General features: G+C 37.0%; 1 protein-coding gene across 3 annotated transcripts in view; it reads right to left on the reverse strand.

The window, feature by feature from the left end:
* Positions 1 to 17,224, reverse strand: part of BIRC6 (baculoviral IAP repeat containing 6) — a 175,687-nt gene that overhangs the window by 78,458 nt on the left and 80,005 nt on the right. For 2 of the 3 annotated variants that reach the window (XM_064708739.1, XM_064708738.1), the window contains exons 45-54: positions 16,280 to 16,407; positions 13,964 to 14,526; positions 10,896 to 11,071; positions 10,258 to 10,354; positions 9,891 to 10,085; positions 7,833 to 8,033; positions 6,932 to 7,211; positions 4,197 to 4,453; positions 2,952 to 3,060; positions 2,219 to 2,440 (exon numbers count right to left, since the gene is read on the reverse strand). In XM_064708739.1, the coding sequence (XP_064564809.1) occupies positions 2,219 to 2,440; positions 2,952 to 3,060; positions 4,197 to 4,453; positions 6,932 to 7,211; positions 7,833 to 8,033; positions 9,891 to 10,085; positions 10,258 to 10,354; positions 10,896 to 11,071; positions 13,964 to 14,526; positions 16,280 to 16,407 (2,228 nt within the window). The remainder of the gene's footprint in view (positions 1 to 2,218; positions 2,441 to 2,951; positions 3,061 to 4,196; positions 4,454 to 6,931; positions 7,212 to 7,832; positions 8,034 to 9,890; positions 10,086 to 10,257; positions 10,355 to 10,895; positions 11,072 to 13,963; positions 14,527 to 16,279; positions 16,408 to 17,224) is intronic. The other variant, XM_064708740.1, reaches the window with a different exon arrangement.

Consider the following 17,224-nt stretch of genomic DNA (forward strand, 5'->3'; position numbering starts at 1 on the left):
TTCCTCAGCTATTCTAAAGTCCTACCTACCTTTGGCATCACATCCAAGTACTATCTGCTTGAATGCTAATCCAAGCCATTTGAGTGCAGAAGCTAATTTAGCTCCAGTTATCCAGCTTAAATTTCAGAAAGGGGAATTGTAAAGTAAAATGATAATTTCCTCACACAGACTTGTCCAGAGTATGTGAAGTACTTTAAAACAAAACCAGTTTTCCAAACTGCATTCACAGTACCTTGACACCACAGATGTTACATTATCTTAACATTTACATACAGAAGTGAACATGCACTTCATGCCATTCAATGCTAGGTTTTTAAGATAAATTTGGATGTATTATTGTATCTTGCATTCCCATTTGAAGGCAAGGATTGTTTTCCCTTCTTCTGGATGGAAGTGTTATTCTGTGTTTAGTCTAAGGGCACTCTAGGAACTCAAGGAATTCTCTGGGTCTAACCAAAAGTTGGATTTATCACAGTCAAAGATTGATAAAGCCCCTCCACAACAAAAACTCATCTCAGTGGCTAAATGATCTATAACTCTGGGAAGACAGCCACAATTTCCAAAAGTCCACATGTAGTAAAGCTACATTTAACTCTTCTCCAAATATATACTAACACAATCCAAATGCTAAAATCTTCCACATGAGTTCATGCTCTATGAAAAATAAGGTTTTTTTCTAAATACATATTTAAAAATAACTATGGGATTAGCATCCATTGGCCAAAGCAAAAATACTGAAACGGAAAAAGGGGATGATTGGAAAATATTTCCAAGAACAAAGTGATTTATCACATGAAGGAGAAACTTGGAGCTATAGCTAGAATCCATTACAATATTTCAAAAGTTGCAATACCAAAAAAATGAAGAATACACATGAAAAGTTACTTTTATCAGAAAAAATATTTGCCCATATAACTCTGACAAAAAAGCTTTTATATTTATTAAAGAATATATTTTATAATTTGCTCCAGATGGTGGCCTATATGAGTGATAGTTTTATATCTGACAGGAGGTGGGGGAACAGGGTCATACTATAACTTGCATACTCAAACTAGGTACAAACTATCATTTCTCCCTGTAATGAAAACAAGACACTTTCCTCCAAAAGACAGGAACTCAGCTGTGAAACCAACTTTTACATATAGATTTTATATAAATCTAATTGGGCTGTCCATTTTGGAAAGTCCATTTTTATTAGAGCTTTTCCTTTTCAAATGTTAAAATGTATTTCTGTTAAAGTGTATTGCTAAAAGGACTAATTGACCTGCAATGCAAAATCCTTAAACAGATTCCCATGATGAACAAGCTCATTTTGAATTAAAATTTATTTCCATCACTGTATCACTGAAGAGTCTTTGGAAATTGTCTTGTTTCAAGTTATGTAAGAGTTCCACATGCTTGTACCTGTAACCATAACTTACACACTTGACAATGCTTTAATGTTTGACTATGCTTAAAGGAGACTGGTTGTGGAAAAATATGAAGGTGTCCTAAAACCAACAACAAAACCATGTGCAAAGATCCCTTTAATTAACTGCAACTGTATTTAACAGCACAAATCAAAGATGCCTGACTAATGCTAGATACCTTAATTAAAAGCCATTTTTCTATAAAACATGAAAAAAGTGTTATGTGGCTTTTCTGTTTTGTTCAACTATCTCTTCCATTTAAACAACATAAATTGCATATACTATATCCTATATTTTCATTTTGGGAGTCACTAAGAGTATACATTTGGTGTTTAGAGTGAACTTCTCTTTAGAATGCATCAAAATGAAGCAAGTTTACAGTTTAAGATTCACTCCAGATTTTGTGCATTCATTTCAAGTCTGGCTAACCAGAACAGAAATGAAAGCTGTGAAAATTACTTCAAACAATTTCAGCAAGAATAGTCCATTAAAAAACCTCATGAACGAAACCATGAACCAGTTTACCTTTCACATATATGCAAGTATACACATGGATTTCCTGTCTCATTTCAGATTTTTGGGTCTTTAAACACAATTATACCTGGAATATGTCAAGTGTAGCTTTGAGTTTAGAACTACAAAACGATCTGTTTGGATAGGTATCATTTGTTTGTTTAGGTATCCATTCCATCAATTAGCTTCACTTTCCACTACTATTTCACAATAAGTGCCCTTCAAGTTGTATTATATCCGTGAACAAAACAATTTAATTATAAAAATAACGTGGTGCTAAACTTTGCTTTACTTACTCAAAGAGCTCCCTGTCCAGCAACGCAGGCAAATCGTATTCAACAAGCAATTCGTAACTATGCCACAGAATTGCTGCCACACAATGCAGGTGGGAAGGGGATGGCATCAGCAGCCCATACTCTCTGGTTGAGCTATTGGGACAGATGTAGCTGACCCGGCCACTTTTTTTCATAGCTGCAACTCTTGCAGAATCACTGACCCATTTCAGCAGTGCTTGAATTCTGGAAGACAAGATGATGCTGCATATTATAAATGAGCAAAGAAACAGAGTCAAATCAGCTTGCTGGGTTTTTTGTAATCCAATTTACATGCTTATATCTTTCTTTGATGTAAAGCTTGAGAGTGAGCTCAAGCTCTTTTTTCTCAAGACTCAGATCAGGGCAAAATTTAATAAAAAAAACTTATCTTGGACAGCCAAATGTGAACCTTTGACAGAAAAAGAAAATATAGCAGGTATTTAAGTTCTGACTATTTGTTTTTCAACTGACTTTTCTCTCAAAGTTTTATCACATTTATAAGAGCAGAAATAGAGGGACAAAGAGAGCATTCCCTGAAAAGGATGAAAAGAGCTAGAACAGAAAACTGGGAGAGCTTATTCAGATTTCTGCACTTCCATGCTACCTCCTAACAATGAGATTCCAGAAATGTTTGGTTTTGTGAACTAATATCAAGCCACTGTTTAGCAGGTTATTTTCTGAATATGCTTCCATATGACAACCCAAATAGCATTACCTATCTTTTGTTCCAGGGTCTTGAGTTGTTCCAAGCTGATAAAGAATGTCTATTGTGGAGTCAGAAGAGAGACCATTTAATCTTCCAAACAGTAAAGGGCTATTCAGATCTTGCCGCATTCAAAAAAAAAAGGGGAGGGGAAATAACAGAAGTACTTACATACATATTTTTTAAGTGTACTAATGACATTATTACAGAATTGCAATAGTAACATTGAATTAAGTTTCCCCATTAACATAAGGATGAACTTCCTATACACACCACTGTTTCAAAACTGCACATTTTGTATGTCCAATGTTCATCTTTACTATGAACTGAAAAGCCATTACAACATCTATCAGATACAGAACTTATAGTAGGGTATTCTTCAACTCTTCAAAAGACATGACTAATTCCAATAGAGCTGTCAAACCTCTTGCTTTACAGATGCAAACACTTTTTTCAAAATGAAAGCTTATTTAACTCCAATTTCAATCAATGGGATTACAGCTGAAGATTTCCACAGATTATTTCCTATTCAGCCTCTCCTCCCTGTGTTTATCCTCTGCTCTGCCAGTCCTATCTAACAACATTCCAGCAAAACAGAGCAGTCTATGCTGAAGCACTAACTCATAGCAAAGGAAGTAATGGAAGCCATTTTAAAAAGTGTTTTCTGGTAGCAACCTCAAAACAGGAAAAACTGAATTTGTTTTCTTTCATTTAGAAACTACAAAACAGCAAAATGGTATGAAACCATAACTAAAAAACCCCCAGTTCACTAACAGAATAGCTTCTGCAATACTTCACTATGGGACATAGAATGTAATTATATCTTCATTATGTACCTCTACACATAAATATTTTCAATGTTGAAAATATTCAGAATACTCAGGTGTTCAAAATTCATACTGTTTTACAGACTACTGCTGCCCAAATTCTTCTGCATTAGTTTTCCTTAGCAGCATTTGTGGCAGTACTCTTTATTTTTAAAACATCTGCACACAGTGTCTAAAGTAAGAGGCATTTAGGATACACTGTGCATCCTACGCTGTCTTCAAAACATCCGTCTAATTATGAAAAACAACCCTGGGAGCACTGCTTTATCCTGGCAGGACTACCCACATATGAAGACTGTGATACTTAGAAGCCCAACAAAGCACAATGAGCAACCCAGGCTCAGAAAGCAACATGTAAATACACTGTATTTGTACTTTTATACAAGCAATGTTTTTAAGCAGCAACTGAAAAGAAATACACTGCACTCACCTGCAGGATCACTCCCTGATGCTGAGCAGTTCCTTAGAAGAATGTCAATCAATTTTAGGCCAATTCTGGTGGACTGAAGCCCAATTTTCACAAGCACAGCCTCAATGTTGGGAGAATGCATCCCACAGTAAGGGGACATGAGTAAAGCAGCACATGTCTGCAACAGATTAGCAGTGGGTGCTGCAGCACTGGCCATCATTCCTTCCAAATCACTTATGTGAGTGAGGCAGTGGTGTAATAATCTTAACCATCCAATACTGAAAAGGAAAACAGAAAAATGAGCTAATGTATTGTTTTATTGCATTACTTCTTACCTGTATTAGATTACAGGACAAGTAGTGCAGAAAACTTCTGTGACATGATCAAACATCATCTGAGCAAAGTAAATGACTGAATTCAAAACTACAATGAAATACACATTAGTAATGCTATTGCAACCATTGGATTAAGAATATAAGAAAGGCAGGGTCTGTGGGCAGAAAGAGTTAAGAGCCTGCAGGTTTTATTACTAAGGTTTTTCAAGATTTCTCGATTCACACACATATTTCTTCCCTGTTGAGGGAAGAAATTCTTCCCTGTTGAGGGAAGGATGAAAGGGAAGGTGTTTATATATGGGGATGGGTGTGGGGCAGGTTTGGGTTTTACTGACTGTTGTTTTTTTTTTCTTCTTTGTTGGGTTTTGTTTGCTTGTGTATTGTTTTTATTTACATCAAATGAGTGAAAGTGCAACAGTAGTTGGCATTAAAATTATACACCTGCACAACTTCCCTGAGACTGCAAACTTTTAGGATCATACATACCTACAATAAACTACAGAGAACCTTAGGGAAACCTGATTTAAAATACATCTAGAAAAAGCACAGAAATTAAAAATGCATTAGCTACTACATTTCCTTCATGTGTCTCATTCTTTGATAAAATTGTTCAGAAGTTCTTTCAATAATAAATCCTGAGAAATAAACCTATTGTAATCAAATCAATTCGGCAACACATCTATTAGATTTTACACCACAATACTATTTAAACTAGAATTGTGAACAAGATGGCAATCTAAGCTGTATGTGAAATAAATGGCATCTTTCACTGACAAGCTCTAAACTAGCAGGTTGTTTTGACAACTAACCTTTACCAGAGTTTTAAAAAATGCAAACTTAATTACAGATCCTAAATTAGGCTTACAATTTAATTTCAGAAATCACTTACTCCTAAATCAATTGGATTCATTAATAAAAAAGAGCAAGTTCTCTGCTATGTCTAAAATAAAATTTATGTCCATTTTATTCAATATATGTTTCACATTACTATCACTGTTTTACTGAGATACAACATTAAGCTGAAAGCTACAATAAAATATTTCAATAAATGAGGAACATACATTGACCTTTCTTTAGATACCGGTTATTCTTGTGTGACTTTATAACAACCATTTCTTAAGTAAAAATACAGTATAATTTGGCTATAGTAATTTTCTTCACTGCTATTTAAGAGCAAAGACCAATTTCAGTTATACAGCTTTTATAAATGTACACCTCAAGTATTCATGTTCTCTAAATTTACTTATGCTCTCAAAATTTTCCCCTGCAAAAGAAAGGTTTTCAAAACTTCCCCACGTTCTCTTCAAATATATAAACATTAAGATTTAAAGATTAAATATTTAAAATTATTGAGTTTGTTACAACTTAGTAAGCTAAATTTAAAAACCAGGAAATGTCAAAAATCTGTCCTGTAAATTAAATTCAAAGCTGGAAAATGCTGACACTTTAAAAAAATTCTTAAAGTGTTCATTTATTTTTATTTTTAAAATGAGTAAGAAACTCAAAATGCCACCTAACCAAATAAACACTTTTGAAAAGAAATCTTGCTGATATGCCAGAATTGTAAGAACCTTCAGCTCTTATTTCTGAAATGTTTGCAAACAGCAATATTAGATATGACTTCCACAAAACATTGCATTGTTCTACTTCTACTTCTGCTCCAATACTTATGTAACTCCGTTGACTTCTGTAAGGATAAGAAGTATTTTGGCACTCCATTTTTTTTGACAACTGCCTACCCATTAAAAAACAAAAAATGCAACTCAAAATGCTTTCCTGTGCTTTATATTTTCTCACCATTGCAGGGACAAAACATTCCCTTTTACATCTGCAGACTAAGCATGCTACTAAAGAAGGCAGAAGCACTGCTTATTGTTCCTGATGCAGTATTCACATTCTCTGAACAGAGAGAGACATGGTTCTCTCTCCCAGGATTTTTCCTAGGGAAGGCAGTGAAAAGCTCAGAGAAGAAAAGAAAACAACTCTTATCTCTACTTGCTGCTCCTGTTGTTTGGCACATGGGGAATGTGTTATGGAGATTGTTTACCAAAGGTGATTTGTTAGTTGGATTCCAGTGATGGTTGTTTGGACTGACAGGCCAATTGGGTCACAGCTGTGTCCTGACTGTCTCAGACACAGTCAGGTTTTTCTTATGTACCATTGTAATATAGTATCTCTTCAGTATAGTATTAGAGTAATACAACACAGCTTAATAAAGCAGTTGTTCAGCCTATTGAAATCATACAGGTAGAGCACATTATTCCCTATGCTGGGGCTGCCCTGCATCAACATCCCTTCATATTGGAAAAAAAGGAGTAAGAACTTGCTACTGAAAGATCTGACTCAGAGAAGCAAACACCATAAAAAACCCGAACACTAAACCATGAACAGGCACAAACTGTCCTGACACTGAAGCCTTACCTCGTTTTGGAGACCTGGTCCTCGGAAGGAAGGAAGGGGTTGTTGACAGTGGCAGAGGAGGTGTTTCCAAAGGCAGTGAGGCCCAGCAGTTTGATCTGAGAGAGCCCCAGGGTGCTGGCATCCCGAGGACGATGGAGACGGAGGCAGACAGCTGAGGCAACTTCAGCTTTTACCAGCTGGATTTTTATATAGGTGAGACCACTCGTGATAACAGGAGTAGACAAAGGTAACATATTGACACCATCCGCACTTATTTCAACAGACACTGATGAAGGGCAAGCTACAGAGTAAGATAAGAAGGTTTAACACTATTTACAATCTGTACCAGTTTGTCTTCATCGTGGCTACATGGTCAACACTTAAAATTCAGAGAACAGAATGACTGAAATGGTCTCAGGCAGACACTACTACAGAACTGCAGCTGGAGAACTTGACCTGGGAGATGGTACATGTCAAAAAGCACAAGCATTTTGATATATGGTATATACAGTTTATTTCAAAGACTTCAGAGGAAGAATAGTCCTGTCACTGAAAACACTGTATCCCTATCAGGGTTACAACAGCAAGAGCTGAAAATCTCATGCTTTTTCCCAACTACCATACACAAGCATTTTGCTTGAAGAGCCTTGACCAATATCAGTTTCTCACTGGGTTTTGGTGAGTATGACAAAGTTTTTTGACATATTTAACATGACTGGCACATGACATCTACTATGCCAGAAAACAAGCAGAGGGAGGGACTTCTGTTCTCAAGGAAAGCAGAATTTGCAAGCTTTTCAAACTTATTTTATAGGCATTACTCAAACAACTTCACAGCTTTAGTTCCTCTGATTACACTCCTTGTATTGTATCCCAACCTTCAAATTTTTCAACTGGCATTAACAGCAGTGAATCTACTTACTTGCCAGAGAGGCCAGGTGAGGCTGGATGTGGATCTCCTTGAGCAGCACAGCTGCAGGAAGGTGAATTGTGAGGTCACACCAAGCTTCCTCAGGTAAAAATATGTATGACCATGCAGCAGAGCGAGCCCGTCTGTGGGGAGGAGTGGCCTGCAGCAGCACTTCAGCAGGCTGGGCAGTGGGGCTGCTTGAGGTGATTGAACCTTCAAAACAGCACCATTAACACTGATTATTAATGTTTATTAATAAAACCCAGATTAATTTACAACCTGAACTGTGGAAAATATCTTATTTTTCCTGTTTAATCTCTTCTACTTTATCAGTAATATCCCATATTTAATGCCCAGTTACTCTTCTTTTACTCTGAGCTGTTTTAAATAGGCAGCTTACATACCACATGCATATGTATGTCCTTGAGATTTGCTAGGGGAAAACTGCTGCCAAAATTCTAAACTTACTCTCAAGAGTACATGACAAAAATCAAACCAAATAAAAAGGTGCAGGTTAAACAGCATGCTTAGAACTTGAACTCAGTTAAATCACAGATAACACATTTTAAATACTAAAATAACGTAAATTACTTTAAAACCAACTTCTGCAACCCTTTTTCTTTTTAAAGGTTTCACATGAAAACCGTTTCCTAAAAAAATTTGTCAGAATTAAAAAAAAACCTGAACACAGTTGCTGCTTCTTTTTCTACTCCTAGCATAAATGAAGAATGATGAAGGAAGATGTAGGCTGTCTTCCTTAGCAGGTTATATGGCATACAAGACCAGATTAGAGCTGTTCTAAACTCCAGGTACTTGGGGTGTTTTACTGTAAAAAGTTTTACTGTAAAGTAGCTACAGCCTGACCCCACAACTAAATGTCTAGCAGCAGCTGGACATGGATAAACTTTCATCCCAAAATGAATTGAGCCCATCTCAGAGAATAACCACATGATGAGAATCAGAATATACTACATAGACTACCAAATTATGGGAATTAAATGTACTAAGTGAGGGTAACCAGAAGGTTAATTTTAAAAGCACACTCCTGACTGAAAGTTAAATATTAAGAGAGATGCCCTCATGGCAGAATATCAAGAACTGCAGCACTTTATAAGCTTGAAGACAAGGTAGGCAAGAACCTACCACCACATGCTTAGGATTTTTATTGTTTAAAGTAAAAAAGAATGAACATGTGCAGGATTCCTAAATTTACTATTCAGAAATTTATGAAGAACAAAGTAGAAGATTTCCAGTAGTCCCTATTCTACCAAATAAACCTCTTTTTATTGTCTTTCACAATGTCATTATTTTTGACACTCTTAAATCTGAATCACAGAACTGAATGGACTGCTTTCTCATTTAACAATCTCTCCAGAACTTTTAAGATTAATCCCCTTTGGTCAGTGAGACAAACTGTGTAAATGCATTCAAGGGCTGCATCAGGCTAGTGGGCAGCAACAGAAAACAAAGACACTAGTATTGAAAAGGAAAGCCTTGGTAAGATATTGCAGTACCACTATCTCTTAAAACACACACATTTTAGTTAACTGGCAGCCATTGTATTGCTATCAAAACAGCACTGAAATTCTAACAAATGCTTGTGCAGGTCACATGAGAGCAGTGAGAAGCAGATATGAGAGCATCATCAGCAATATCAGCTCCAGCTTCACAGAGCTCAGGCTCATTCACTATCATCCCACCATGCCATGTTTCTGTACAAACTCCACCAAAATTGATGTGCCTTGAGAGAAGTTACTGAGTCTCATTAAGTCTAAGGCAGATGGTGGGCTGGAACCAGGCAGGAGAAAGGGGCTCACCTTGATGTATTAATTAGACATAGTTCACTCCCTCTCCTTCTCTCCCCTGTCCACGTGAAGTCTTACTACCTGTGGTAGAGGGGACTAACCTCATGCCTCAACATTACCCTGAAACACCAGCAACCCCTCTCAAGAGAGGATTTAGTAGTATTGGAACATTTGACACTATTGTATTACTTTTTGCAAAGAACTTGACACACATTGAAATGACTAGTAGACAGATATTAATCTAAGAGAAAGAAGCACTACTCACCTAAAGGTGCAAAATTGTGAATTCCTTCTGCATTATCAGGCTCAGAAGCGAGCACTCTGGCTTTCAAACTGCTGTCTGTTGCTTTGGTGGGACCAGAATCCAGGAATTTCATTATAGTTGAAACCATGCTTCTTGCTGTGTTAACAATAGCTCTTGTGCTTGTTACCATGTTGTTACAGATAAGTTGAACACCACCTGTGTATAATGTGGGCACAGAGAAAAAAATACTGCTCAGGAGCACACAACAGATTCCACACAAGCAAAGGCCTGTTTGATAATACATGTTAACATATATATGTACTCTAAGTGCCAAAAACATCTAAATCAAACTCTTTATTTGATGTGGCTAAAGAGAAGACATTCTTACCCATATCATGGAAAGCCTTCAGGGCCTCACTTGTATCCAACACTCGTAAAATGAACCAGAGCAGTGGCTCAGATAACTGACATGTGGCAAGAGAACCCTAGAAGAAAATAAATTAAGAATTACATGGTTTCATACAAAATTAGTACAGTAGAAATTCAAGTAACAGCTCTCAGCCTCCCCTTTTAGTAGGCAAAACTACCAGGGAAGAAATGCCACCACAGTTAATCTCTCTGCCACCATATACAATGCCATGTTCCACATGGTTCCACTCCTCACACAGGAAAAGTCTTTGGGGTATGGAAAAGCTCAAACTCAGGGTGAGCATCTTCACAGAAATATAAGTAATGAGCATTAAAATAGCCACAATAAATGTGCTTCTCACTTGCACATAATAAAATATCTGCTCCATCTTCAAGCCTTTAGTCAAAAACATTTACAGGAATGTCAAAATGTTCTTAGAGAAAACTCTTTTCCTCTACCACAGGCAACAGAGAAAGGCTTCTAACTCTAGCACCCAAATGAAGTGAGGCTGTAAAAATGTTAACATTTCTTTTACATAGCAATACTTTAGTTTTCTGACCTTACTACTGATTACAGAATCAACTACCTTGAAGCACAGCAAGCCTCAGGGAACTTACCTGCCTTCCCATGTACCCACAGGCCATGTAGGTAAGAATAGGCTGAAGCATCACTTGAACTGTTGTTGCTTTCTTACTAAGTGTTGTCAGGATAGTGAATAACCCATCTCCAACTGATATTGCATCTAAGCCACCATGAAAGTTCTCATGTTTAGTCAGATGTAAGCCACTTGCACCTAAACAAAAGCAGACAGTTCAAAGGTCACAAACTGAGACCTAACAAACCATTAATAGCACATTAAGAGAACTGAAGAATATTCAAATGTTTACATGGATTTTACTAAGTAAAAATGGAGCAGCTTTCAGGATCATATGACTTACAATTAGTGCTCCCAGATATGCATAAATAGGAACACTTGACCCAGGAAGTCAGCAAATTTAAATCAAACCAGACCATAAAAATGAGTGTAATTAGTGAAGGAAACAGGGTAACTACAAGGATTGGAATCACTCCTAGTAAGAAGCAACTGACATTTAAGATCTTTTTCTGATAATAATAAAGTGCCCTTGTGCTGCCCAAAACCTCCCCAAATATTTAACACATATATTTCTATCAGAAATACCTCTCCTGGCATTCTGTTTCTCACTCTTAAAGCTCAGGATTTATTCAGGACAATTTTCTGAATATCGATTATCAGCAATATTGACTAGACATTGCTGAGATTACAGACCAGTCTTCCCATGGAAGAGACTACTTCCATAAATACAACTGTCTTACAATCATATGACTGTGATCTGGAAGAGCTGTTAAAAGTGGTCTTAGATTTAAATGTAAGACAACCACAGAATAATTCTGTCCCATTCAGAGAAATTGAAGCTGTATGAACAAATAATAATAAAAATCAAGGTGCTCAAGTGATCTTTGGAGCATGTCTTAAACCTTTTGGCAAGAGAATTGCCAGGTGTTTGGCCATTTTTAAACTGTCAAGTAAGCAAATATTGACAACCAATGCATGCAGAACAACAAATAAAGCAGTCCTAAGACCCAGCCTCTTTCCAGCCAAGAAAAGTTAAATGGAATGAATGACAGAGCTGAAGTCAAGTGAACTGGATTTGCTGTGACCTTCAGCTAAGGACAAGATAGACAGGAAGTGAACACTGCTACTGGTATGATTTTCACAGTTTGTCATTTACAAAACATAAAACCCTAATGAAACAGACACAACAGTCATAAGAGGAAAACAAGAATGGAAAATGTTTAAAATTCATGTGACAAGTGAATTACTCAGGCCCATCCTGGATCCTGACAAGCTGGCTTGCCAGATGCAGTAAATTAACACTATTAGCATAAATTTTGACATCAGAGCCACTACTACCTATCAGTAACATTTGCAGACATCTTGTTTACCTATCCTAGTAGTACCTTTCCATACTGCATTAGTTATTACATATTTATTACTATATGCTGGTAATTGATTTTTGGATCCTGTGTAACCCTGGCTGCAGTCTCGGAAAATGTTTTTTTGACAGAAATTGTCCAGAGAGAGCTTAATATAGTTTTTCTGAAAGGAATTAAACCCACAAATAGCTGTGTTACATCTTCCCAAAATACATGGACAGATTATTTTCAATAACCTAAATTAAAAATCCTTTGGAAGAATAATCCATTGAAGGGATCAGGTGGCCCAGAAGCCTAATTTCAATGAAAAACATTTTGAAAAAACTATCTATCTTTCCAAACTGCCCTTAAAAAATGCAAAACATCTGCCAGCCAAAAATCAGTGATTTAGAAAGACAAAGTTGAGAAGAATATCTGAATTACACTCCAAAGATACACACACTCAGAAAAAACCACCATTCCCAGAACAAACTACTTTCAGTGATCGTAGTGTATTTGCAATATGACACCAACCACAAGGTTCCAACAGCACAATGCAGGCTTGTCAAACCCTACCTCCTGTTTAATTTGACTACTAGAGATAACGATCTCTTCCTCAATTGCTTTCATGCTGTAATAAACCACTAGTCTAATATTCATGAGGGCTCACTGAACAAGTAACTGTTTCCTGATAATAGCACTGGTTAAATTTTCTATCTGCCTAAAAGAGGCACCACAGAAAAGGTCAGAGCAACTTGCTTTAGAGTAAGAAACTGACTGCAAAGAGAACAAAATCTTACAACTATTACACCTGAAATGGAGTGCAGGTCTTTGTCTATCCTCCTGCAAAATGCTTTGCACATGCAGAAATCCATGGTATTTCAGCCAGTGGTTTAACTTGTGCAAATAAACTCTATGCTACCATCACAAGTAAGTCACAAAGATAAGTAGTCTCTCTGAGAAAATGCACCTCAGATAAATGTCTGACAAACAGCAGCTTTGATTTCTAAGTATCATCATCTCCCTCACTAGTTCATAGTAGGAAGATCCCACCCACAAATACATGACTGCAACTCCTAGAATATGATGTCAATGCAATTTCTGATAAAACAGAGGAAAAGTTTAGGTTCTCTATGAAAGGGACACGATTGTAATCTCTATTTTACAAAAGTGATTTAAAAAAGGAAAATCATCCAATACATAGCAAATAAAATAACTGAGGTAAGGTGTCTTGTACAAAGAAGACTCATCCTAATTCACACACAGAGGCATTTGATGGCCACACACTGAAATACAGGAAATTCCACTTAAACATAAGAAAAAGGCTTTTCTACTTTAAGAATGATTGAACATTATAACAGGGTGCCCACAGCAGCTGTGGAGTTTACACCCCTGAGGAATTAAAAACCCAACTGAACCAAGGTACTGAGCAACCTGCTCTCAATTGAGGTGGCTCTGAGTTTGTGCAGGAAGGCTGGACTAGACAATCTCCAGAGGTCCTTTAACATTAAGCATTCTGAGATTCAGCAAATTCAAATGTCAAACACATTCCTGTTTGGTTTCAATTACTGTATCCCACCTCCTGTTAGGGGCTTTGTTCATGCATCTGTTCCCCTTTAGCTTTTTCTCTCTTTTTTCCTGTCATTTCTGTAACACATTCTTTCACATCTACACCCAGCTTATGAGATTGCAGAAGTTTTAAACATTTCACCACCCAAGAGACCTTCCATGTTACTCAGAAAATACCTACCAATAATCATGGCCATAGCACTGCTGTTACACTGGCCAAGAGCAGACAAAATCTGGCTCATAATTTGCTGGTTGGCCAACACCAAGTCTGCCACGTATGCAGTTGATCCTTGAGTATTAGGGTTGCTTCCATTGCCATCTTTGCCTCCTGAAACCTTCTCCTCATCAGACACACTGTCTGTAGTGCTGCTTGCTACTGGAACACGGGCGCTGTATTCTCGGTTACTGGAAAGCGGCAGTTGAACTAAAATGTTTATCAGCTTTAATAAATCAAACATGAGCTGATCCCTTGTCATTTCTCCACAAACTGCTTTGGCATCCCCTGGACGGATAATGTTGGCAAAAAGGCCTCCAAAACAGGCTCGAGCACCCACAGAGCTGTCCGAGCCACTGCGAGACATCACTTTGTCCGAACACGTAATGTAATGATGCACGAGAAAGGTGATGGACTCAATCACTGCAGAAATAGTGCTGACTGACACAACTTCAAAATTCTGCTCCAGGGTGAATTCCAAGAGTTTCACTTGAGCATCCAATGGTCCCTGGCCTGTCTGGAAAGCACCCCTGAAAGAAATAAAAGAAAAAAAAAAAAAGGAAGAAAGAGAGATATTACAAGTTATACAGGTTTGGCTGTTTGAGTGTGGTCTTTTTCCTTGATTTTTTAAGGATTCAAAAGCACACCAGACTTCCAATAAATAAAAAAATCTAGCTTTTTCCAGAAATGCATGTTGAAGCAAAATCTAATCTTCCACCTGCATCAAGTTTCTGTAATTTTTTAATATACTGGTCATTAAACACCCTGCAGAACCTACTCATGCCACCACCTTCCTGATACCACTAAGGATTAAGAGGTTAGCTTTGAAAAAGGCTAGGATTCTTTTGTTTTGTAATTTTGTAGGTAAACACTTGGAACAGTCTATATACAGGCTGAACAGTCCTGTTCAGTTCTTGGTGAAAAGTTTTCTATATTTGCAAGAAAAACTCATGGAAAGCAGTCACATAATACTTCAATATCATGAGGATTACTTAGTTGCTAACAGGAAACCATGATGGATTTTTTTTTCTTCCCACTGATTAATCTTACTCGAACTTTTAAAATTAAATACAGAACAAAACAGTTTATAGAAACAGCCCTGAAAATAATATTTGGAATTTAAGTAATTTTAACAGTAAAATACTGCTTTTCTTTACAATTAATCGTATGATCAGACACAGTACAGTTCCATAATTATATGTGTTCTTAGAAATAACCATGTAAATCCCCTCCTGGTGCTTTGCTTCCATTTCATGGCATTTCACAAAAAAATTCTAACACATTTCAAAAACTACCCTTTCAGTGGTCTCATTAGCTTATTTTAAACAAATGCTGGCATGCAGACACACACTCCAAGATTCGCTGTGAATTAATGATTTTATTGTATTATGACATGTCTCATAGAAATCACTGATCATCTATATAACTTGGTAAACACCACTCCTATCATTTAAGTTACAAAGGTAAAATCTCTTGGAGAAGGCAGAAGCCATTTTCTGTAAGATTAGAGAATAGATAACACCAGTGCCACCTACTGGGAATGCAGAACTGAGGAAGCTCATCCCTAATTATGGGAAGCCTTTGTCTGGAGATGAGCACAACATTAACACCAGAAAGAAATGCTTTCTAGTGTACTTCAGACGAAGCAATTTCCAGTGTACCACTGAGACAAACTCTTGTGCCCATCAGCTTTGCCTTGAGGAAGCAGAACTGTGAAAGATGAGCCAAAACTCTTCTCTCTCCCCTGGCCAGAGGCACTTCTCTATACCAGTGAGCATCAACAGGCCCCAGGAGAGTGGGACAGAGGGTGTTTTCCACTGTCATGTGGAGAGAAAAAGAACCCACCAAAGATAAAGCAGTAAAAATGCATATTGCATAAATAGAATTATGCAATCTCACAGCTCATCCTACCATGTGAGAAAAGACATCTGTACTATTTTCACAACCTATGAATTTCTGGAATCTTTCATTAATTCAGACCTCTCAGAATACTTTTTTTAATAGGTAAGCTCATCAATAGTGTCCTTACTTCAGGAAACTACTTCACCAAGCTTTAAATAGAACCAGTCCAACATTTTAGTGCCTCTATTGACACTCCCTTACACAGATGTGTGTGAATTCCAGATGCACTTTTCCATGTGCCAGAAGCAGCCCAGGTCCTGCTGCAGCAAAAATGATGATTTCCATTGACAATGGCACATAGACATTTGAGTTGTGATTCACAATCACACAGATTTTAAAGAAAAGAAGGGTATGAAAGAAAAACAAACATGTAAGATTTACCTTTCTGTTGAAAGTATATGTATTAATTTCAATAAAAATTCACTGAACATCTGAGGACAAGTTGAAGAGAGGTGCACCTGTAATCGAGTAAGAAATTCTTGCATAGCTTGTGTTGCTGTTGGCCCAACCTAAAGGAAAAGACATTTTAGGAAGAATTATATACAACTAAAATGTCTTCAAGAACATTAACATCTTCTAAGAACAGGAAAGTATTGCATAGCTTAACTTGCTTTTTGAAAATTTTTACAGCATCTTTACAGAACTAATCTGCATCCATTTATATTATGTGTTTTTCTATTATTAATCACGAGGCAAAAGTAAGAAATTCAGTTCTTTGTCTAAGACTTGTTTTTCAGCTTGAGACTCTCTTTTCAGTAATGCAAACTGTACTCCATACAGAATCCACTTCTGTGCTAATCTGAATGTTTTTTCACAAACTACATACTTTAATAAATATTTTAATGGCACTGTGCAGTGTTCAAGTTCTGGAAATGACTATGTATTTTCTTGAAAATTTGCTGGAAAAAACCCCCGTGGGTTTTTTTCCCGTGGAACTACCAGGTGTTTTCTGTCTCTCCAACTGAGACTCCTGGCAAATACTAGCTACAGTTAAGTTCACTTGGGCTTTTTTAAAAATATCTACTATTCATAGATATTTCAAAGATGTAAAAAGCAAGAAAACATTAATTGAAATTAGGAGAGGCAGCAGAATTCAGAAACAGGAAGGAAATGAAGTATAATTTTAAGTTCAGGAATTCTTAGCTATTAAAACTTAATCTTCATTGGCATTTTTATCCCAACCCAACAAGACTTTGGGAAGGTAACTGAATGGAACACTTCATTCACATATGGCATCCTCTCCCTGTGGCAAGTCTCCAGAGAGCTGTGAAAACATACCGGCACTACTGAGAGTGTATCAACAACATGAACTTCCCTATGGCTGCT

Source organism: Zonotrichia leucophrys, chromosome 3 (assembly GCF_028769735.1).
Source record: "Zonotrichia leucophrys gambelii isolate GWCS_2022_RI chromosome 3, RI_Zleu_2.0, whole genome shotgun sequence".
Taxonomy (NCBI): Eukaryota; Metazoa; Chordata; class Aves; order Passeriformes; family Passerellidae; genus Zonotrichia; species Zonotrichia leucophrys.